We start from the raw sequence: 25,414 nt of genomic DNA on the forward strand, positions 1-25,414 counted from the left end.
GAAAAAGAAAATAATTAACTAAAAAAAATTAGTGAAATGGAAAAAAATTCCATAGAGCAAAACAACTAACTCATTTAAAAACTCAATTGGACATATAGAAAAAGAAGTAAAAAAAAGCTAATGAAGAAAATAACTCATTAAAAATCAGAACTGAACAAATAGAAACCAATGATTCATTGAGACAGCAAGAATCAGTCAAACAAAACCAAAAAAATGATAAATTGGAAAAAACCATGAAATATCTACTTGGAAAAATGACAGACCTGGAAAATAAATCTAGGAGAGAGAATTTGAGGATTATTGGATTTTCTGAAAATTATGATGAAAAAAAGAGCCTAGATACTATTCTACAGGAAATCATCAAAGAGAATTGTCCAGAAGTAATAGAACCAGAAGGTAAAATAGGCATTGAAAGAATTCATTGAACACCTTCTGAAAAAAACTCTAAAATAAAAACAAGGAATATTGTGGCCAAATTTCAGAACTATCAGATTAAGGAAAAAATATTACAAGCAGCCAGAAAAAAACAATTCAAATACCGAGATGCCACAATAAGGATCACCCAAGATCTGGCTGCCTCCACACTAAAGGATGGAAGGGCCTGGAATCTGATATTCTGAAAGGCAAAAGAACTTGGAATGCAGCCAAGAATAAACTACCTAGCTAAGGTGAGCATTTTCTTCCAGGGAAGAAAATGGACATTTAATGAAACAGATTAATTCCATTTGTTTCTAAGGAAAAAATCAGAACTAAACAAAAAATTTGATCTCCAACCATAGAACTCAAGAGAAGCAGAAAAGGTAAAAGGAACTCTTGAGAATTGTATTTCTGTTGTGGATATACAAAAAGACTACATATATAATTTAATTTTACTGATATAACATAAAAAAGGGAAGTAGTTATGGAAAAGGAATAATGTCAGAAAAGGGGGAAAGGGGGGATAAAAAGAGGGAAAATACATCCTATAAAGGGGCAAAGGAAACTTATTATATCTGAGGGAATTCAGAGAGGGGGAGGAACATTGTGTAAAACTTACTCTCATCAGAGTTGTCTCAAAGAGAAAATAATTCATATGCTTGTTTTGCAGAAAATCTTCTCTCACCTCATTAAAAAGGGGGAGAGGAAAAGGGAAAAGAAGAGTAATAAGGGAAGGATACAATAAAGGGGAAGTGATTCAAAGGGGGGAGGGAGGGATCCTAAAGAGGGTAAATGGCGTGATACAAGTGGGGCATATAAGTTTAAAACTGTGAAAGAGGGTTGGGGGGGAGCAAGTAAAAGAAAAGCATAATCTGGGGATAATAAGATGGCAGGAAATACAGAATTAGTCATTTTAACCATAAATGTGAATGGGATGAACTCTCCCATAAAGCAGAGGTGGATAGCAGATTGGATCAAAAATCAGAACCCCACAATATGTTGTTTACAGGAAACACATTTAAAGCAGGGAGATACATACAGAGTAAAGGTAAAAGGCTGGAGCAGAATCTATTATGCTTCAGGTGAAGTCAAAAAAGCAGGGGTAGCCATCCTTATCTCAGATCAAGCAAAAGCAAAAATTGATCTAATTAAAAGAGATAAGAAAGGAACATATATGCACCAAGTGATATAGCATCTAAATTCCTAATGGAGAAATTAAGAGAGTTGCAAGAAGAAACAGACAGCAAAACTGTAATAGTGGGAGATCTCAACCTTGCACTCTCAGAATTAGACAAATCAAACCACAAAACAAATAAGAAAGAAATTAAAGAGGTAAATAGAATGTTAAAAAATTTAGGTATGATAGATCTCTGGAGAAAACTGAATGGAGACATAAAGGAATATACTTTCTTCTCAGCAGTTCATGGAACCTATACAAAAATTGACCACATATTAGGACATAAAGACCTCAAAATTAAATGCAGGAGGCAGAAATAGTAAATGCTTTCTTTTCAGATCATGATGTGATAAAAATTACATTCAACAAAAAGTTAGGGGTAAATAGACCAAAAAGTAATTGGAAACTAAATAATCTCATCTTAAAGAATGATTGGGAGAAACAGCAAATTATAGACACAGTAATTTCACTCAAGATAATGAAAACAATGAGACATCATACCAAAATTTGTGAGATGCAGCCAAAGTGATAATAAGAGGAAATTTTATATACTTAGAGGCTTACTTGAATAAAATAGAGAAAGAGAAGATAAATGAATTGGGCCTGTAACTAAAAAAGCTAGGAAAAAGACCCAATTAAAAAAACCCAATCAAATACTAAATTTGAAATTCTAAAATTAAAAGGAGAAATTAATAATATTGAAAGTAAAAAAAAAACCTATTAAACTAATAAATAAAACTAAGAGTTGGTTTTATGAAAAAAAAAAAACAATGAAATTGATAAGCCTTTGGTAAATCTGATTAGAAAAAGGAGAGAGGAAAATCAAATTAGTAGTCTTAAAAATGAAAAGGGAGAACTTTCCACCAATGAAGAAGAAATTAGAGAGATAATGAGTTAGTTTGCCCAACTTTGTGCCAATAAATTTGATAACCTAAGTGAAATGGATGTCTACCTCCAAAAATATAGCTTCCCAGATTAACAGAGGAGGAAGTAAATTGCTTGAATAGTCACATTTCAGAAAGAGAACTAGAACAAGCTATTAATCAACTCCCTAAGAAAAAATCCCCAGGACCAGATGGATTTACATGTGAATTCTACCAAACATTTAAAGAACAATTAGCCCCAATGCTATATAAACTATTTGATAAAATAGAGAATGAAGGAGTCCTATCAAATTCCTTTTATGACACAGACATGGTACTGATACCTAAACCAGGTAGGCTGAAAACAGAGAAAGAAAATTATAGCCCAATCTCCCTAATGAATATTGATGCTAAAATCTTAAATAAGATATTAGCAAAAAGGATACAGAAAATCATCCCCAGGATAATACACCATGATCAAGTCGGATTTATACCAGGAATGCAAGACTGGTTCAATATTAAGAAAACTATCAGTATAATTGGCCATATTAATAACCAAATTAACAAAAACCATATGATCATCTCATAGATACAGAAAAAGCATTTGATAAAATCCAACATCCATTCCTATTAAAAACACTTGAGAGTATAGGAATAAATGGACTTTTTCTTAAAATAATCAGTAGCATCTATTTAAAACCATCAGGAAACATCATATGCAATGGGGATAAACTGTAACCATTCCCAAAAAGATCAGGAGTGAAACAAGATTGCCCATTATCATCCTTACTATTCAATATTGTATTAGAAATGCTAGCTTTGGCAATAAGAGTTGAGAAAGAGATTAAAGAAATTAGAGTAGGCAATGAGAAAACCAAATTATCACTTTTTGCTGATGATATGATGGTATACTTAGAGAACCCCAGAGATTCTACTAAAAAGTTATTAAAAATAATCCACACCTTTAGCAAAGTTGCATGATACAAAATAAACCCAATCAACATTCTTATAGATCACTAACAAAATCCAACAGTCAGAGTTACAAAGTGAAATTCCATTTAAAGTAACTACTGATAGTATAAAATACTTAGGAATCTATCTGCCAAGAGAAAATCAGAAACTTTATGAGCAAAATTATAAAACACTTTCCACACAAAGTCTGGTCTAACCAATTGGAAAAATATTAAAGACTCTCGGATAGGCAAGCAAATATAATGAAGATGGCAATATTACCTAAACTAATCTATTTGTTTAGTGCTATACCAATCAGACTCCCAAAAAACAAATGACCTAGAAAAAATAACAACAAAGTTATATGGAAAAACAAAAGGTCAAGAATTTCAAGGGAATTAATGAAAAAAAAGTCAAATGAAGATGGCCTAGCTGTACCAAATCTAAAATTATATTATAAAGCAGCAGTCACCAAAACCATATGGTATTGGCTAAGAAATAGACTAGTTTGATCAGTGGAATAGGTTAGGTTGAAAGGACAAAACAGTCAATAACTTTAATACTCTAGTGTTTGACAAACCCAAAGACCCCAGCTTTTGGGATAAGAACTCACTATTTGACAAAAATTGCTGGAAAAATTCGATACTAATATGGCAGAAACTTGGCATTGATCCACATTTAACACCATATACCAAGATAAGGTCAAAATGGGTTCATGACCTAGGCATAAAGAATGAGATTATAAATAAATGAAAAGAACATAGGATAGTTTACCTCTCAGACCTGTGGAAGAGGAAGGAATTATGACCAAAGAAGAACTAAAGATCATTACTGATCACAAAATAGAAAATTTTGATTGCATCAAATTAAAAAGTTTTTGTAGAAACAAAACTAATACAGACAAGATTAGAAGGGAAGTAATAAACTGGGAAAACATTTTTTGCAGTCAAAGGTTCTGATAAAGGCCTCATATCCAAAATATATAGAGAATTGACTCTAATTTATAAAAAAATCAAGCCAATCTCCAATTGATAAATAGTCAAAGGATATGAACAGATAATTCTCATATAAAGAAATTGAAACTATATCTAGCCATATGAAAAGATGCTCCAAGTCATTATTAGAGAAATACAAATTAAGACAACTCTGATGTATCACTACACACCTGTCAGACTAGCTAGAATGACAGAGAAAAATAATGCGGAATGTTGAAGGGCATGTGGGGAAACAGGGACACTAAGTTGGTGGAATTGTGAATATATCCAGCCAGCAACTTGGAACTATGTTCAAAAAGTTATCAAATTGTGCATACCCTTTGACCCAGCAGTGTTACTACTGGGCTTATATCCCAAGAGATCTTAAAGAAGGGAAAAGGATCTGTATGTGCAAGAATGTTTGTGGCAGCCCTCTTTGTAGTGGTCAGAAACTGGAAACTGAGTAGATGCCCATCAATTGGAGAATGGCTGAATAAATTGTGGTATATGAATAATATGGAATATTATTGTTTGGTAAGAAACAACCAAAAGGATGATTTCAGAGAGTCCTGGAGAGATTTACATGAACTGATGTTGAGTGAAATGAGCCGGACCAAGAGATCATTATATACTTCAACAACAATACTATATGATGATCAATTCTGATGGACCTGGCCCTCTTCGACAATGAGATGAAACAAATCAGTTCCAACAGAGCAGTAATGAACTGAACCAGCTACATCCAAGGAAAGAACTCTGGGAAATGACTAAGAACCATTACATCAAATTCCCAGTCCCTATATTTTTGCCTGCCTGCATCTTTGATTTCCTTCATAGGCTAACTGTACAATATTTTGGAGTCTGATTCTTTTTGTACAGCAAAATAATGGTTTGGACATGTATGCTTATTTTGTATTTAATTTATCCTCTAATATATTTAACATATATTGGTCATCCTGCCATCTAGGAGAGGAGGTGGGGGGAAGGAGGGGAAAAATTGGAACAAAAGCTTTGGCAATTGTCAATGCTGTAAAATTACCCATGCATATAACTTGTAAATAAAAAGTTATTAAAATTAAAATATATATGTGTGTGTGTGTGGGTGTGTGTGTACACATTGTTTTATGAATCATGTTGGGAGAGAAAAATCAGAGCAAAAAAAAAAAAAGAAAAACCATAGGAGAGGAAAAAAACAGAAAAAAAGAAGTGAACATAGCATGTACTGCTTTACATTCAATCTCCATGCTTCTTTTTCTGGATGCAGATGGCATTTTCTATTCAAAATCTATTGGGATTACTTTGGATCATTGAACCACTGAGAAAAAACAAGACTTTCATAGTTGATCAATTCACATTCTTGCTGTTGTAGACAATACATTCCTGGTTCTGCTTGTTTTGCTCAGCATCAGTTCATGTAAAGCTTTCCAAGCTTTTCTAAAATCAGTTTATTTATCATTTTTTTTAAAGAACAATAATATTCCATTATCTTCATATATCACAACTAGTTCAGCCATTCCCTAATTGATGGACATCTACTCATTTTCAATTCTTTGCAATCACAAAAAGAAATGCCAGTAGTGGCACTTCTGGGTCAAAGGGTATGCATGAAATGAGCACTTTAAAGAAGGATTTGCCATGAGAACTAAGAAGATGGCAAAAGTGCTATAGCTGATGAAAAGGAGGGAAAAACTCAACTCTTAAAATCTTTATTCCGGAACAAATTATTTTCAACATTTCAATTATATTTTAATCTTTAAGTAAACATGCCAAAGGTTTTCTCTATCCAGTCTTTTATATTCTTCTGCCTTTTTTGAAAATTGTGATTGTATACAGGCAAGTTATCTAGTATTAATCAATAAAATATACATTATACACACACACACACACACACACATACATACACATACACATACACACACAGAGAAACTGTTGTGTCCTGTTTTCTAGAGCCCCCAAGTTGGGGTGATGAAACTTACTGTTGCTTTCTAGAGCCCCCACACCAGGGTGAGTAAATATGCCTTCCTAGTGGAGAAATGATGAGGAGGGTGGGAAAATGGAGTCCTTTTATTTCAAGGGCTTTCCCCTTTTTCTAATGTAACAAAAACAACTCTGAGCACGTAGGAACACATACACAACTTGCTATTGTATGTAGTTTGCCATCTGATAACACTCTTCCACCTGGTATCACTCTGCTTCAATCTCAACACAGGTTGTCACCATCCCCTGTCTTCTCAGGAAGACCGAGAGTCCTTAGGGGAGATGAGTAGTCGAATCAGACATTGTTAACAGTTTCTCTCTGGGCTGAAGGGTCTTATATCTTACCCAGAGTTTCCCCACTGACTGTGACCCTCTACAAGAGACAGTGCATATGTCCATATTGTATACGAATGTAAATGAATTTGTTCAATTGCTTCAGTCACATTTGACTCTTTGTGTTCCCATTTGGGATTTTCTTGACAGAGAAACTGGAGTTGTTTGCTATTTCCTTCTCTAGCTCATTTTACAAATGAAGAAACTCAGGCAAACAGGACTGACTTGCTCAGAGTAACACAATTAGTGAGTGTCTGAGGGTGGATTGGAATTCAGGAAGATGAGTTTTATTGACTTTAGGTCTAACACTCTATCCACTGTGCTTCCTAGCTGCCTCCAAACTAATTTAGAATGAAATAAAATAATGAAATATGTTAACATACAATAAATCCCATGTCTTTTTACATCTTTAACAAATACAACATATAATGATCCCTCCTTTAGCTTCAGTCTCATGTTTTACAGAAGTTGGCATTCAGTTCTGAAAATTTTGGCACATATTATTTAATTTTCATCATGAAACCACACATCACATTTGATATTGATCATCCTTAAGGGCATATGGGTAAATGTTTACCAACTAGCTGGGATGGGGAGAGGAAGGAACACATGGAACTCTTTAAGTTTAATTACTTTTATTAACATTTTCTCTATCACTTGAGTCTAGAGTTCACAAACTACCAGCAAATTCCTCAGTGCTGCCTGAAGCAGATGGAAATAGAATTGGGAAATGTTTGGTTTTTTTATTAGAGCTTTTTATTTTCAAAACATATGTATGGATAATTTTTTCAACATTGACTCTTGCAAAACCCTGTGTTCCAATTTCCCCCACTTCTCCATACTCCTGCCCCTAGATGGCAAGCAATTCAATATATATTAAACATGGTAAAAATACATGTTAAGTCCAATACATTAATACATTTTTATACAGTTATCTTGCTGAACAAGAAAAATCAGATCAAAATGAAAAAAATGAGAAAGAAAACAAAATGCAAGCAAACAACAACAAAAAGAGTGAAAGGGTTATGTTGGGCTCCAGATTCAGTTCTCCAGTCCTCTTTCTGGTGTAGATGGCTCTCTTGGATCATTGGAACTATCCTGAATCATCTCATTGTTGAAAAGAGCCATGTCCAACAGAATTGATCATCATATAATCTTCTTGTTGCCATGTACAATAATGATCTGGTTCTGTTCATTTCAGTCAGCATTAGTTCATATAAATCCAGACTTCTCTGAAATCATTTTGCTGATCGTTTCTTATAGAACAATAATATTTCACAACTAGAATTGGGAAATGTTTAAAAATTAAAAATCTAATATAACATAGATGATTTAATTTATGATTTTCTGACTCAATATGAGTTTCAAGGGGATCCACTTTCATTTGAATTTGATATTTGATAGTCTAGACAATCAACAAAACAATAAATCAAGCTCTGATTTATAGCATTTGCTGATTTCCAAGATGTAAATGTTCTTGTTGAAAATTAACAACCAGCTCTCAAGAGCCAGTTTGGGCTGGCTCCACCACAACCCTTAGAATCTTTTATGAATAGCCTATTTTATAAACAACATTTCTAACCTGGAAAGGCAGCATGATGCAGTGAAAGGGAAGGTAATATAGACTTGGAGTCAGGACACTTCACATCTTTCCTCAGACTCTCAAGTTACGGACAAGTCACTCAACATCTCTATCTTCATCTGTAAAATTAGGGAGTTGGACTTCATGACCTCTGAGGTCCTTTGTGTTCTAATTCCAAAATCCTGTGATTAAATCTTATTGATTTTCAAGGGGAGTTAAATCAAATGCATTCCCAAGCCATTGATGCAACTTAATCTACATTTCTTGCATTGACTAAAAGTGGAGAAGCCCGCTCAATCTGGTTTCATCTGAGTGAAGATCAGGATGTTTTGAGTCAGCCTAATGGAGCAGAAATACACATCACTGACCATTGCTATCACAAAATAAAACTATAGTAATATTATTGTTAGTAATTCATCTTTCTCTTTCCCTCCTTTCTTTTTCTCTTTCTCTCTCCCTCCCTCACTCCCTTCCTTTTTCTCTTTCTCTGTCTCTTGCTATCTCAATCTCTTTGTAATCTGATCCACATTTCTCTTTATTATTTAAATTAGAAAATGGAGTTGTCAGATTATTTGTGATAATTATTCTTTTTTCTTTTAGGAAAAAGCCCAACTTGCATGTTTTGACTATGGAGAGGTCATATGTAAAGAGGGTGATATGCCGCAAGGAATTTACTTGATTATTTCAGGAATGTCAAGTGTAAGAGCCATATTAAAATCAATTATAGAAATGTAATTTAAAATAATAAGAAAAATTCTGGAAATTTAAAAGGTTTCGTAAAACCTCTTTTTTAATAGGACTAAACATTTATGTCTAACCTAAGACTGTGATTGGTCTATAAGAAAGGTGAAGGGTAGGCTACCCGTTATATCAAATGACAAGAATTGTCTCCAGAATCGATAGCAACAGGGACTATACACTATTGAGTAACACTGTGGAAAGTTCCTTACTAGATACCACTCAGTACCAGCAAGACCTAATGTTGGGCAAAACATCTCTTGCTCAAGTTGATTGATCCACTACTCATCCTCCTTCCCTCAAGATTGTAGCCTTTAAGATTTGGGTACCTAAACTCTTCCAAATTCTACTACTCAGACTTATACAATTAAATTCAAATCTCATCCAAAGATATTAGGTTCAATGATTAATGAAAACTTAATCAGTAATCAGTAATCAATTTCACATTAAAAGTATGTGTCAAACTTAAAAAGTTAAAATATGATAAAAATATTAATATAAAACCTATAAATATAAAAATGTTGTTGGGAGCTGCCTCTTGCATTTAAACAACACCAACAATATGCTACAGTTTGATTGGGCCACCATGAATCTTTCCATTGCCCTTTGAGTCATCCACAATTTCAGGTTTCCAGAAAGAGTAGTGTTTCATGATTTATAGTCATTGATATACTTGTGTGAATGTTGCTTTTAAAAAATATGTGTTTGGAGTCTTTATTTTGGTCAGGAAGCATCGTGAAATCTTTGAAAGTGATATAAAATTTCTCAAATCAAATCCAACACAGCCTCCAGTCTTCCCTTTCTTCAATTCAATTTGGTAAGATTAGAAGTGATATTTTCAAAAAAGAAAATGAGGTTAATGTAGCATGATTTCTTTCTAATGAATCCTTGTTAATTTATGCTGATCACCACTCAAAAATCATTCATAGAATTTTGCTAGAAATTGAAATCAAGCTTACCATATTATAGTTTGAAGAATAGGGTTTATCACCTTCATTGAGGACCAAGACATCACTTATCCTCTTCCCACCTTGCATACCCTAGAGTATCCTTCATGATTTGTCAAAGATTTAGGATAGTGGTTCTGCAATAATATTTATAAATACATTTAGTACCCTGAGAATTTCAGTTTAGACCTAATGGCTTAACCTCATCAAGGGTAACTTAAGTATTCATTTCCCATCTTCTCATATGTCTTGAATTTCAATTTCCTATTATTTGTATTTGTTCTATCAAATATTGAACAGATAAACCAAATGGACTGTGTTACTCTATTGGTTATCCCAAATATTGTGCAAATGCTAGGATCTTATAATATTCAAATATTCAATTTGGTTGACAGAGGAATCATACCCTGGCATAATGCTCCCTCTGTATCCTTATTACTTCTCAACTTCATCCAGAGATTGTCATCGGATATTTCCTCAGCTAACTGATGGCTGATATTGTCCTGCTAAGAATTCCACATTCATGGCACAAACCTATTTTAAACAAATGGGTAAAACATTGCATTTGAAAAGACTAGTTGGTTGCTGTTATGGCCTCCAGAAAGACTATAAGAACTTATGCTTATATTAGTAAAGAAGCTATTTTGTCAGGTCACAATCTATGTAATTTTTTACATAAGAAACAGCTTAATCTAAATTATAAAAATGTAAAGTCATAAAGAAAAAAGGTCCCCAAGAAGTTTGAAATTTCTTATAAAACTTCTCTTTCAAATGACTGTAATCATTTGTGCCTAAGGATATATATCATAATTAGTCAACAAACATGTATTGAAGGCCTACTATGCAGCAGGCATTATGGAATACAAAGACAGAAAGGAATCACTTCCTATTTTCAAGGAGCTTATATTTTATCTGGGGATGTATCCATATGGAGTAAGTATATATAAAATAAATATAATTGGTGGGAGATGGCACTAAAAACTGGAGGGATCAGAAAGGCTTCATTTTTTAAAAAGTGATGCTTAATTTGAGTTTTGAAGAAAACGAAGGATCTAGTGACAGAGGATAGGATAAAATGTGTTTCAAGCATGGATGGCAGACATCTTTCAGTTGACCAGTCAATTGTCTAGGTAGAGATATGTTAACTGTAATACTAGACCTTGAAACTCAACTGATCTGAAGCACTCTGGAGCCAGGCAGTTACAGAAGACTTTTCTATGAAGACCAGCCTACAGACTCCATGCCAGAGGTTGTTGACCTTCTAATGTCGGGAGAGGTGTTTGTCCTTTTAGTATCATGCAAGTTTTTCAAAATCTTTTGAAAAATTTGTGGCCTCTTTATCATACATGGTTGGTATCCTTGTTATTCTGCTAGTTTGTCTTTGCTCTATTTAGTTTTTCCTTGCATTGGTAGCTTTTCAATGTCACATGAAAAGTATCATCACCCAGTAAGGATAGTGGATGGCCCAATAGAGAAAGTATTTAAGCTTGGAATCAGGAAGACTCTGAGTTTCAGTTTTGCCGCAGATATGTTCTGGGGTCACTGTGAACAAATCATTTAATCTCTCTCCACTTCAACTTCTTTAAATAAAAATAATAATAGCGCTTATGCCACAAAATTGTTGTGATGATCAAATGAATTATAAAGTGAGTTGAAAATCTTACAGCTACATAAATGCCTACTATTATTATTGCCATATAGATGTGGTACATGTTTCTACTTTTATTATCACATTGCATAAGTTTTATTATGCATTTTTACTTATGCATAGAATTTTTAATTACAGCTTTTGAAATAAAGATTTGTTCATGCTTTTCATTATTAGAAATCTAATTATGAGTTAACAAGCTAAGACATGATCTCAGGTTGAAGTTTATATTGTTCTTGGCAGGAAAATCAAAACCAAAACTGAAAAAAAAACCTAGAAGCAAAAGAAGAGATAAGTAGTTCTATTCTATCTGTTCACTTTCTATACCATCTTCGTTTTTTCTCCAAAGATTCTATCCCTTACTTGTCATCTTTTCTTCCTTTTTTGCTTTCCTTAATGGAATTCATTCTTGATTTTAGATTTCTTCATATTCTTATAGGACCGTGCTACTTCGCAGTATTTATTCTTAGTTTCCTTACCTTGTTAATTTTTTTTTAAAAGATATTTTTAAAAAATTCAATATGATGAAGCTGTATGTTGTCACCTTATTTATTTAACTTACATGCAGAGTGTATGGCATGAAATACCAGTGGGGATGAATAAAAAACTGGAAGAAATATCAATAATCTCAGATATGCAGATGATATCACTTTGATGCAGAAGAATTAAGAATCTTCTTGATTAGGTGAAAGAAAAGAGTGTAAAAACTTACTCGAAGCTTAACATAAGAAAACTTGGCAATGGGTCTTATTATTTTCTGACAAACAGAGGGGAAGAAATGGACCAATGTCAGATTTGATATTCTTGGATTCAAAGATAACTGCAGTTGCAATAATGGAATTAAAAGATGCTTGGTCATTGGAAGGAAAGCTGTGGCAAATTTAAACAGCATACCTAAAAAGTAGAGATGTCACTTTGCTGACAAAGGTCAAAGTATAGTTTTTTCAGTGGTAATGTATGGTTGTAAGAAGAAAACTGAGTGTTCCAGAAACTGACATTTTCAAATAGTGGATCTGGAGAAGATTTTTCAGAATCTCTTTAACACAGTAAGGAAATCCAATCAATCAAAACTTAAAGGAATTAATTCATGCTATTAAATGGAAGATCAAATACTGAAGCTGAAGCTTGACTACTTTGGACACATAATGAGAAGATGGGAGACCCAATGGAAAGTATGTTGATGTTGGGAAAGATTGAAGACAAGAGGAGAAGAGAACAGTAGAAGATCAGATTGATAGTCTCATGGAAACAATGAACATGAGCTTGGACAGACTTTGAGAGATAGTGATTAGGTGTCATGCTATGATCCATGGGGTCTTGAAGAGGTGGACAAAACTTAGAATAACTGAACAACATTTATTGATTGAACGATCAGTTGATTGACAAAATGAAAAAAAATAATTCAGCAAATTGCCATTCTGGGCCTGATTCTCAACAGCAAAGAGGAACTAATTTTTGGGGAGGAAACTTGTGTGGAAGTCACATTTCTCTGTATTATAGCTTATGATAGAGAAGGAAAAGAAGGCTGGGCATAGTGTGGCATGTATCTTAAAGAAATTTCAAAGAGTACAAAGGAAAAAAAGGTAGAATATCATGGGCAATCACCCCAAAGGGAAAGTTCACTAAAAATTTACACTAAGATACTAAGAAACTTTAGTAGCTGAATAGAAAAATTGAAGGGTAAAAATGATTTCTGGATTTTTGAGTTTAAAGTCTAAACAAGACAGTGATTTCCCTGAAAACCCTCATTCTCCAAATTGGCCAGATGATATAAAACACATTTCCTTTTAAGTAGAGTAATAACAAGATTTTGAGGGGACTCATGAGATTATAAAAAGGGTACTATATTCAGAGACAAGTCTGGAGTTGAATCTCAACTTTTCCACTCACTCAATGTATGACTATAGACAAATTATTTTTCTTTCTTTGAGCCTTAGTTCCTTCACCTATAAAATGAAAATGATAATTTCTGTACCCATATCACAGGGTACTTGTAAGCATCAAATGAGACTGTATATAAAATGCTTATAATCATGAGGCTCTAAAAAACCTAAATTTTTATTATTTTTGGCAGCATGAATTCTGATTTGTATTTTAATTGTGTGTGTGTAAATTTGTGTGTGTGTATGTGTGTGTTTCTCTCTGCAGCTAAATGGCTCACTTCTTCACTTTGGAATTCATCCTAAGCTGAGAGAAAAAGCAAATTTATCCAAAACATATACTGAATACATCACGAGTGGAGATATAATAGGAGAGTTGAGTTGTCTGCTTAAAAGAGAAATGGGTTATACAGCCACCTGTGAAACCACTTTGCAGGTCAGATATCACTATTTTTTTCACTGCATGTTATATGCTGGGGTCACCCTGAGTTAAGGAGAGCAAATGAAAAATTTTCAGTGTGAAAATCTGGGCCTTTGAAATCAGAAACATTACAAATCGTGGCTTGATTTATTGTTTTGTTGATTGTCTAGTCTTAAGAAAGTGATAGAAAAAACAATAATTTAGAGTAAACTTTAAATTGTGTCCAGCATATTTGGGGGCAGCGTAGGGAGTTGTTAAACATTTACCAATATGTCCCTCATTAAAGTTTTCTTTCATGTAAACTGGAGACCCTGGCTTGTTTATTGCCCTTTGAGAATTCTGATGTTTTATTGTGAAAATCACCCAAAAGATCAGAGAATAATGGAATTGCAGGATTTTAAAGCAAGAAGAAACCTAAGGCATTCCCATTTTAAAGTAACCCCCAGTCATGATCCCAGATCTGCTGGAAGACCTCCAGTGAGGGCAAATCCTGTTACTATCCAAAGCAACCATAGCATTTTTAGACACCTCTATTTAGTAGGTAGTCATCATGCCTAGATTTCCCTCTTTGATATTTAGATTAGGATCTTACATGTAGAATATCAACATTTAAATTAATATTTTTGGATAGTCTGAGACCTTTGGTCCTTAGCTTCTTCTACCTGATTCCTTCCTCCCCTCTGTTTCTGTATCTCTACATTTCTTTGCCTCTCACCACTGTCCTTTCAATGACAGAAGTATTCTTCTCTTTCATGGATTGTAATGCCACATGCATTCATTATCAAATGTTTAGCTATTTTTGATGAGCCAACCACTCCATTCTTAGAGACTTACAAATCAAACCTGAAGCTTTCTACTATGATAGAAGATACTAAAGTTTTCTTTTCACTGACTTAACCTATGACAATATCAGATGTCCTCCACATTATAATAATGTGTCACAGTAGGACTCTGTGGACTTCACAGAATATAACAAGAAAGCTGGGGCACTGATTTTGCTGAATCTTGAGCTAATTAAGAGCTTAAATCTGATTCCTTTAGTGAACACCTCAGTATTTCCTTTTTCTTTTGGGCTTCTCTGTCTTTTTATGTTATCTTTGCATTCAGAAGTCATGGTATACTGACTTGAGCTTACCCTAGAATCAAGTCTTAAATAAATATGTTAATATAAAAATATAAAGTATTTTTTGTAAAAATTAAATAAAACATAACAAAATAGATAAGCTCTATCCTGGGTTCCAATCCCATATTAGCAACTGCCGGAAATGATGAATTAGATTTCTTGTTGATATCTCATCCCTCAAACCCCAACATTGTTTGCAATCTTGACATCAGCCTTGATTCTTTTATATCTAATCAGCTGTCAAATGTGGTAGTTTCTATGGCTATGTCTCATGTCTACTTCATTCTCTCTACTTACACAGCTATCAGGATAATCCAGGCTCTCATCACTCCTTAATTAGACTATTGGTCTCTCTAACTGATCTCTCTGACTCATTTTATACATAGCAACCAAAGGAATTTTCCTAAAGCCATAGCCCTGATCACTTCATTCTTTTACTAAATATATTCCTATTAAGTTTTGGGTTAAATATAAGCCTATTGGACATTTTAAAACTTCTTGCAACCTGGATTTGACACTACACATTAGTCTTTTTAACACTTTATATGGTCCAACCAAATTGGCTTTCTTGGTGTTCCTCATATGGTCATGACCAAGTCCCTCATCCAGTCAGAAAAGACTTCCTCTTGCTTCTGATTAAAATATTTTTGACTGATTCAAGGAGATGTTCACATCTTGTTCATACATAGTGAAATTGAGTTGTATTCTCACTTGATGACTATACCAAGGATTACCATCTTGATATTTGGGATAAGAGTGATGTGGTTTATTCAATTGATTATCCCTCTCCCCTCTCTCACATTCATATCCTTACAAATGTCCTCATTATACTTCACAAAATAGCCAATTTTGGCATGAATAGAGTTCTGATTTTCTTATGATCTTATTCTTGTTGTTCATTCCTATGCTGTTGTTACTTTTTTCAGGCCTGTTTTATCAGTCTAGAAGACTTATATGAAAGTTTTGATGTATTCTGGTCATTCTTAGAAGAGAAAATGTGGCTGAATGTTGCACTCAACATAGCAAATCAATATATAAAAGCAGGCATAATGGGTGAGGTAAGCCGTGATTTAACTATTATTGTTGAGGTCTACATTTGGGGTACCTAAATGAGATTAGGGTTTAGTTGAGGTCTAGTGGCAGGTTTGGGGTAGGGAGTCAAGCAAAGCTCCCCTGCAACCCCCTTGGATTCGGTGCAAGGATACGGCGGTAAATGGAGGCTAGTAGCAGCTCGAGTTCCCAATAAAAGCATTTATTGGCCCGGAGAGCTAGATTGATAAGAGGTTTATTATTAGGTGAAGATAGAGATAAGGAGGGCACTGGACAAAGGGTCCAGTGGACAGAGGGTCCTCACATGGCTACCATGTTTGGAATCTCTGCAAAGAGGGGTTCCCAGCATGGCCTTTTTATAATAGGAGACTTAGCTCAAGGGGCTTTTAGGTGTAGCCCCAAAGTTGGCTCAGATCCGGGTGAGGCTGGGACAGGTCCAGATCTTCTATTGGAATTCAAAGGGACCAGGATTTGTTGAAATTCAAAGGGACCAGGATTTGTGAGTTAAAGGGCAATTTACATTATTAACTAGGAGAGGATGGGAATCTAGAAAGGAATCTTTCCCACATCATTATGATTCTTAAAAATAATTTCATTTATATAGAAAATGTAGTATATCAATCAATCAATAATATATGATATGATTTATAATGTAATTATTAGTTTGATTTTTAGCGATGTATGGGTCTCCCACAAAACTCCTTTTACTAATTCAGATCAATATCTCTTATGTAACAGAATCTTAAGAACTGCCTGGTGGTTCACTGAATCTAACTCTTATGACTTCAAGGCCAGTTCTCAATCTCATTTATAATGCTATCTCACCTATGTGATCTAGGCTGTTATTTCACAGAACAAAAGGATACCTACAAAATATGTAATTTGTAGGTTTTGAGATAAAAGGAACCAGAGATTCAGGCATATTTCTCTTTAAACCTCTGCATATAGTGTCACTACCTCATCATAATGCTATCAAGGTAGATTCCACAGATATTAATTTAATAAACCCCAAGAGGTAAGGATAGTGCTAATAGGAATAATTTAATGAACATTCAGCTGAATCTCAGCTCAATGGAACTTATTCAGTCAATCAATAAATATTTGTTGTGTCTACTTTGTACCAGCTACTGTGCTAACCATTGAGGACACAAAGAAAAAAACACAGTGCTTGTTCTCAAAGAATTGACAGTCTAATGGGGTAATAACATGCAAACAAATATATATTTATACCAGTTATATGCAGGACAAATTGGAATTTATCAATAGAGGGAAGGCATTAGAATTGAGGTGGGATTTTAGCTAGCACTTAAAAAGAAACCAAGGAAGTCAAAGTGCAGAGAGGAGGAGGGAAAGCATTCCAGGAGGCTAGCCACTGAAAATTCAGGGATACAAGAGATGAATCCAGGTCAAGTCACCCAATAGACAGTTGAAGATTTCAGATCTGAGGTCAGTGGAAAGGTTAGGGCTATATTTGAGAATCATCAACATAGTGGTGATTGACTCTATTGTAGCTGGTGAAATCACTAAGAAAAATAGTGTAATAGAAGAAGAGGGCCCAGGAGAGAACTGTGTGGTTCATCCATGGTTAGCAAGCAAAGCCTAGATCAATATCCAGCAAAAGAAGGAGTTGCTAGGGGTCAGAGGAGAAACAGAAGAGAATAGTGTCAGATAAACCTAAAGGAAGATGGTATAGAAAAGATGATGATCAACATCAAAAGTTACAGACAAGGCAAAAAAAATGAGGACTGAAAAAGCCATTAGATTTGATAAGAGATTATTAGTAACTTTGTAGAGAGTAGTTTCAGTTAAACGATGAAGTTGGATACATGTTTAGAGAATTAAGTGGAGACAGAGGAAAGGCAGGAAAAACTTAGGACAACAGCTAAGAGGGATGATTGGATCATGTGAGGGTTTTTTGAGAATGGAGAGATGTAAGCATATCTGGAAGCTTCTAGTAGACAAGAAAATGTTGACAGTAAATAAAAGAATTGGGTTGATAGAAGGAACAACTTGCTGAAGAAAATGGGATGAAATGGGTATCACTTGTGCAAATAGAGGGAATCCTTTCTTTTGCAAGAAGGGCCAATTCTTCATGCAAGAAAAGAGTGGAAGAAGAGATAGTGAAATAAACATAAGTGATGTGAGATGAGGAGGAGGAAAAAAGTGTAACTCAGTGAATGGTCCCAATTTTTTTTCAGTGAAATATGAGACAAAGTTCTCAGCTGAGGAAGGTGAGAGGTGAGGGAATTATGAGGCGTTTGAGGGAAGGAAAAGGTTTGGAAAAGCTATTGAGATGAGTGAGATATTAGGCCAATTAAGTGTAAAACATTTCCTTGCTGCATTGAAATTACATCACAAAAATTTGTAGTGGATCCAGTTATTGTGGTTTCATTATTTTCTCTAGCTTCAGCAGCAAATGTGTAAGAGCAAAGGCAGTGGATGGTGGGTGGGTTGATAAGACAAGATTGGGAATTGGATAAAGGCACAAGGAACTCAAGAGAAGAAAGCAATATAGGGATGAATTGGTTCAGAAAGGGGTCAAGATGGATAAGGGAGGAAAGTGTAAGTAAGTATAGGGTGATAGTCTGGGAAATATTTGAGGGATTATAGATCATTGCATGATTGAAGAACAGGGTTTCAAGTTTCAACGGAAAGAGAAAGATAGAATGATAATAGAATGTAACCAGATAATAGGAATTTCAGAATTTGTGAACATGGACACAGTGATGGCAAGATCAAGGATAAGACAGTGTATGTCTATGGTAAGGTAGAAGAGTCAGTAACGTGAAATGAGTAAACCAAGGAACTCTGATGTTAGTATTTGTGTCATGTTCAAAAATCATTCAGTTGCATTCAATTCCCAAACTCCATAGATGTCCATGGAGTTTTCTTTGCAAAGATATTGGAGTGATTTGCCATTTCCTTCTTCATTCTTTTGCAGACATGAGTTAAGTGATTTGTCCACATTCACATAACTAGTAAATGAGGTCAGTTTCATTCTGGTTTTTCTGACTCCAGGAGCAGGGCTCTATCTACTACACCTCCCAGTTGCCCCTAGAGTATTTGAGGGAGTATTAATGTGTATGTTGAAGTCTTCTAGTACAAAAGCAGAAGTTGGAAAGAAAAACCTGTGAACTTGGCACTTAATAATACATTGAGGAAAGAAGGGGAGTGTTCTGAAGCTGAGGAGACAACAGTTAACAGTTAGTTGAGTGAGTGGTAGATATAGATTGAAAGAACTTCTAAGAAGTTGAGATTACTAAATAGAGGGGGTATTGGGAAAACCTGGTGGCACTGGGGAGTTAGGCATATTCCAATTTCCCCACTTCTATGTGAATTAGGGAATGAGTGAAAGTGTGGCCAGTGCAGGAAAAGAAGACCAGCGAGGCTGTGACATTAAATGGGAGTCAAGTCTCAAACATAGAACAGAAGATGGAAGAAGTAGGAAAGAAATAAAATTCAAAAGTAAAACAAAAGTAATGCCCACAGAGCAAGCATTTGAGAAAGCACAGTGTAAGGGGGAGACACTTTTAGGGTGGGACACTGGGGAGATGGGTTTAAGGGATTGGGAAGAAGGGATCTATCTGGCTGTGAGGGATTAGGGGCAAGGGATGTTTGAATGGAGAGACTCAGGGGTTAAGAACACTGGGATGAGGAAAATATGAGTGGGGGAAGTTTATTAATCACTGAGGAAGAAATTAAGGTAGACTTTTATTTTCCATAAGAATCTGTCTCCCAGAGTCTTAAGCATTCAAGTGAAAGGACAGGTTCTGGAATCTGAAGGAATGTTGATAATTCCCTTTCCCCTCAGACAATTAGAACAGCCCAGACACTTAATAGTGTCTCTTCTCTGAAAGGGAGGTTCTAGTACTCAATGAAGTAGTGTTCTAGTTGAAGACAAAAAGACAAAAAATAGAAAGTTCCCCCTTTAAGAGAGCTTACATTCTAAAAGGAAATACTATGCATGTACAAGTGAGTATACAACGTGTCACATTTAGGAGGGAGAGGACAATAACCATCAGAAAGAACGGGGTGGCTTTACTGTGGATGTAGGGCCTGAGTCCCAAAGGAAAAGAATTTTGAGAGGAACTGCACTCCCAAACTTTATACCTTTTTATTATGAACGTTTCCTTCTTCAGCCCAATTCTGTTCAGAGAGCTTGCCATTTATAGAGTAGTAATGGTTCAAGTATGCAACTTCCTGCTCATGGAGCACAAAGAATGGATTAAGAGTGAGTTTTTTGTACCAACCCACAGAACAGCATTAGGACCAGTAGGAACTTTGTCAGTTATTTTTAGAAATTAACATCTCATAAGATTTTAGAACATCATAATGTTTATATGGAAATTTTATCAAGCTAGAGTGAGCAATAACTACTTAAGACTGGACTTTCTTCAGTTCAATAGGAGGAACCTTCTGATGAATGTTGTTCAAGATTGGAATAGTTCTCCCATTGAACTAATGAGCTTATTGCTGGGGATCTTACAGCCAAAGCTGGATGACTCTTTATGAATGATTTTGTGTAGAAGTTTCCTAGACAGGGTGAGGATATGATGTAAGGTCACCTCTTAAGGTCACATTCAGATGATTCTATGATAATGTCCCTCTCAGTTCTGTGGAAAATGACATTTTTGGTCCTTATCTTTTTTATTTCAGACTCTATGATACTGGGAACTAAGCCAATAAAACCAGTTCTACCTAAACTATTGGGAGACTTTTTAAAACAACTTGTGGATTGGAATATTTTTAAAGACATTTGGAAAGCCTAAATATTATTAATTGTTCATTGGTTCTCCATTGTCCATATGTTGGTTTTTTTTTTTAAAGATTCCCATAGATTACTGAGGCATGATTTCCTCTCAGTGAAATTGTGTGATAGTTCTATTATTTAAGTCAACTCAATAAACAGTTATTAAGCATCAACTACTATGTGTACTAGGTGTTGGGTGTACCAAAAAGGATAAGAAACATACCCTGTTCTTAAAATGCAACTAGCTGTCTACCAACAAGTTAACATACAGGTTAAATTGGGGATAATTTCAGAGTAGAGGCACAATTATAGGCAAAGGCTTCTTGTAGAAGCTACAAACTTGGAGGCAGGGATCCAGGGAAGTCAGGAGGTAAAGGCGATTAGGGAGAGTGATCTAGGTATAAGGGAAGCCAGAAGACAGATCACTTATTTATATAATTTATTTTTAGGAATTAACATATCAGAAGTATATAGAAGAAAATAATGTGTACATGGAAAATTTATCAATCTATAGTGAGCTGTCTATTTACGATAAGACTATGAAATATGTTCTCATTGTATTTGGAAGTGTGAATAATGTTGCTACGGAGGAACCATATTTTGCCCCCAGCTTAATACCTTCAAAATGTTCTCAGGTAAGAAGAATAATTGCTGGCATTTTAAATTTGTACTTTATTATTCTTTGAATCTTTCCCACAAATCTTGTCAGGATATTGTTCTATCTACAGAACTAAAAAAATAATATAGCTTCACCTCAAAAGCATAGATCCTATAGCCACCGTGTCAGGACTAGACCTGTGATTTCATCAGCAAAGGGAATTTCTTAGTGAGAAATCCTTTACAAAAGTAGCAAAATGATTTTGTGCTGTTGTTTATTCTTAGTTATTAAGGAAAACATATTTTTGATTGAGCTTTTAGCTGAAAATAAAGATAATAGCTGCCCACTCTTCTAAACAACAACAACAACAACAAATGTAGGTCAAAATTTTCTCTTCACATTCAGAATCTTAAGAGAGTTGCTTAGAGCAGAGCTTCTTAAACTTTTTTCTGCTCATGCTACTTTTTTTTGCTCAAGAAATTTTTACATGACCCTGGATATATGATATACAAAATAGGTATACAAATCAAACATGAACTGATAATAACTCATAATTTTGTGACCCACAAATTTAGTTATGAGACCTCATGTAGAGGTTTGACTCAGTTTAAGAAATTGGGGTTTAGAGCATTGAGAACTTAAATGATTTGTACAGGGTCACACAGTCTAGAGATAGGACTTGAACCCAAGTGTTCCTGAGTTTGAGGCGCTCTCTCTCCTCACTATGCCATGTCACATCTCATTATTGACCCATTTTTTTAACCACTCAAAAACTTCCTTTGATACAAGATAGCATTTTTTGTTAGTTTGTTTTGTTTTGAGATTCTTTGATTCCTTTTATTACAAACAATTCTGGGTAGGCCTAGTAATCCCAACAAGACACCACATATCATAATATTTTTTAGAAGATAGTTTTTTAAAATAAATTTTTATAAGGTAGTTATTTACAAATTGGCTCTGGGTCTAGGCTTTATACCCATGACGGGTATGTATATATATATATATATATATATATATATATATTATATATATATATATATATATATATATATATATATGGGTTAAGTGACTTACCCAGGGTCACACAGCTAGGAAGTGTTAAGTGTCTGAGGTCAGATTTGATCTCATGTCTTCCTGACTTCAGAGCTGGTGCTCTAAGCACTGCGCCACCTAGCACCCCTTCATGGGTATATAAATTTAAAAATTGTACAAATACAAACAAATTATGTAACTAAAATTGACTTAGGCATTGATGATAAAATCATAATCATAATTTTAAGCATTTAAAACCTGTACGTACTGGTGGGAAGAGGGAAGGGCCAAGTCAATGACTGGGAAAATGGTGACCTTGGTCAGTTTGATAAGGGTATGATTTTTTGCTCTACAAAACTCTTTATCTTGGAACGGGTGGCATCTTTTGTTTTTATATCACCCTCATTTTGAAATATGTGTCTCTTCTCTCCTCCACATAGAAGAATACAAATAAAGAAAAAAGCAGTTTAGAAAAACTAACTAAAATTATCAATCAAGTTTGAGATTATAAACAGTGAGTTTCACTGATAGTCCCTCAGCATACAAAGGAAAGGAGGCAGATACAGATTCACATCCCTTCCTCAGAGCCAACTTTAGTCTTTATGGTTATTGTTCTTTGTTCTCAAAGAGGACCAAAATGACTTCACTATGTCAGAGTCAAGTTAGTATATCTGATTGATTGATCAAATCAATATGAGCTTGGAATGCTCTGCCACGGGTCAGACACAAATAGTCCCTCTGAACATCTGGGGTGGATTCTCTAACTTTGTGCATCTTGCAATTTTCCTGAGCTAATTCAGTCCTGCTTTGCTCATAGAGCACAGCACTTTCTCTGATGAGGGCATGCCATGCTGGGTGGTCTTGTGCCAGTTGTCATGCATATCATACAATCAATTCTGAAGTGAAGACAGACTTTGAGAGTGTCCCTATATTGCCTTTTCTGATCACCTTGTGAGGACTTGCCCTGTATGAGTTCTCCTCCATAAAATAGTCTTTTTGGCAAGAGTACATTTGGCCAGCCCAAAGGACTTGTGCTCTTTGCAGTAGAGTTGGAATGCTTGGCAGTTTAGTTCGAAAAAGGACCTCAGTGCTTGATATCTTATCCTGACAGGTGATTTTCAGAATCTTCCTAAGACAATTCAAATGGTAGGGATTCAGTTTCCTGTTTATTATAATTACAAAATTTAATTTCTTTTTTTTTGTTCTTTCCATATACATTATTTTTTTTAAATTTAAATTTTATTTTATTTAATAATAACTTTGTATTGACAGAATCCATGCCAGGGTAATTTTTTACAACATTATCCCTTGCACTCGCTTATGTTTCGATTTTTTTCCCCTCCCTCCCTCCACCCCTTCCCCTATATGGCAAGCAGTCCTAGAAATGTTAACTATGTTGCAGTATATCCTAGATACAATACATATTTGCAGAACCGAACAGTTCTCCTTTTGCACAGGGAGAATTGGATTCAGAAGGTAAAAATAACTCGGGAAGAAAATCAAAAATGCAAATAGTTCACATTCGTTTCCCAGTGTTCCTTTTTTGGGTGTAGCTGTTTCTGTCCATCATTTATCCATTGAAACTCAGTTAGGTCTCTTTGTCATAGAAATCAACTTCCATCAGAATACATCCTCATACAGTATCGTTGTCGAAGTGTATAATGATCTCCTGGTTCTGCTCATCTCACTTAGCATCAGTCCATGTAGGTCTCTCCAAGCCTCTCTGTATTCATCCTGCTGGTCATTCCTTACAGAGCAATAATATTCCATAACATTCATATACCACAATTTACCCAGCCATTCTCCAATTGATGGGCATCCATTCATTTTCCAGTTTCTAGCCACTACAAACAGGGCTGCTACAAACATTTTGGCACATACAGGTCCCTTTCCCTTTTTTAGTATCTCTTTGGGGTATAAGCCCAATAGAAACACTGCTGGATCAAAGGGTATGCACATTTTGATAACTTTTTGGGCATAATTCCAGATTGCTCTCCAGAATGGTTGGGTTCGTTCACAACTCCACCAACAATGCATCAGTGTCCCTGTTTTCCCGCATCAGATTCTACTTCTTTTATCCAAATGAATTTCATTTTTATGTTGTCTAGCTCTACAGAATATCTCCTTGTTAGTTGGATTGTTAAAGTACTAACTTTGAACTCTAATATCTGTCTCTTTTATCATTTTGGTCTATCCCAGTCCTAAACATTAAAGATTTATCCATTTTTTTAAAAAAATATTTTTTTCAAAGCATATTTTGCTTTATTTATTTATTTATTTTGCCTCAGATTGTTCTTTACTTGTCTATATTTGTATTGCTAATCAACTTTATCTTTGGAGAGCACTGTGGATTCAATTTTTTTTTGTTCTGCCTATTTCTGTTGTGTAGATCATAAATTCTTTCACAATTCTTCTTTTTCTCTTGAACCTGCCAACTGTGTTTTTTTTTTTTTCTTAAGAACTAACAAGATCCTATACTACAGTTTCTTTTGCTTTGAAATATTCATTTGGAAATATTTGGACTCATTTAGATGGAAGGGAAAAAAAGCGTTAAGTTTTTACTATATGTTAAGCACTGTGTTAAATGTTGGGGACACAAATATAAGCACAAAGGTAGTCCCAAAGGATTATCCCAAAAGGTAACACAGAAAAGTGAGCTGAAAAACATGGAGCTGGTTGAAGGGGAGTGAGAATGCAAATCAAAACCTGCGCTCGGAGAAGAATGAAGGTTGGTTGGTCTGACCCCTTTACAAAATGAAGACTCCAAAAGGAAATAAGCAGTGGGAGAAGTATGATGGCCTCATAGAATAATATTCTAAACCAATCTAATCTGATAAACATTTATTAAGTATTTATGAGTTGCGATAGGTACTGTGCTAAGCACTGGAGATCGAATTAACAAGAATAAAATCGCCCCTTATTTCATTGAGTTTACAATCTAAAAGAGGAAGAC

General features: G+C 34.8%; 1 protein-coding gene across 1 annotated transcript in view; it reads left to right on the forward strand.

The window, feature by feature from the left end:
* The window catches only part of SLC9C2 (solute carrier family 9 member C2 (putative)), a 107,096-nt gene that overhangs the window by 69,934 nt on the left and 11,748 nt on the right, over positions 1-25,414 (forward strand). Inside the window, exons 21-24 of the mRNA XM_051998936.1 lie at positions 8,875-8,973; positions 13,756-13,923; positions 15,958-16,089; positions 21,281-21,466. Of these exons, the coding sequence (XP_051854896.1) occupies positions 8,875-8,973; positions 13,756-13,923; positions 15,958-16,089; positions 21,281-21,466 (585 nt within the window). The remainder of the gene's footprint in view (positions 1-8,874; positions 8,974-13,755; positions 13,924-15,957; positions 16,090-21,280; positions 21,467-25,414) is intronic.

This window comes from Antechinus flavipes, chromosome 4, assembly GCF_016432865.1.
Source record: "Antechinus flavipes isolate AdamAnt ecotype Samford, QLD, Australia chromosome 4, AdamAnt_v2, whole genome shotgun sequence".
NCBI lineage: Eukaryota > Metazoa > Chordata > Mammalia > Dasyuromorphia > Dasyuridae > Antechinus > Antechinus flavipes.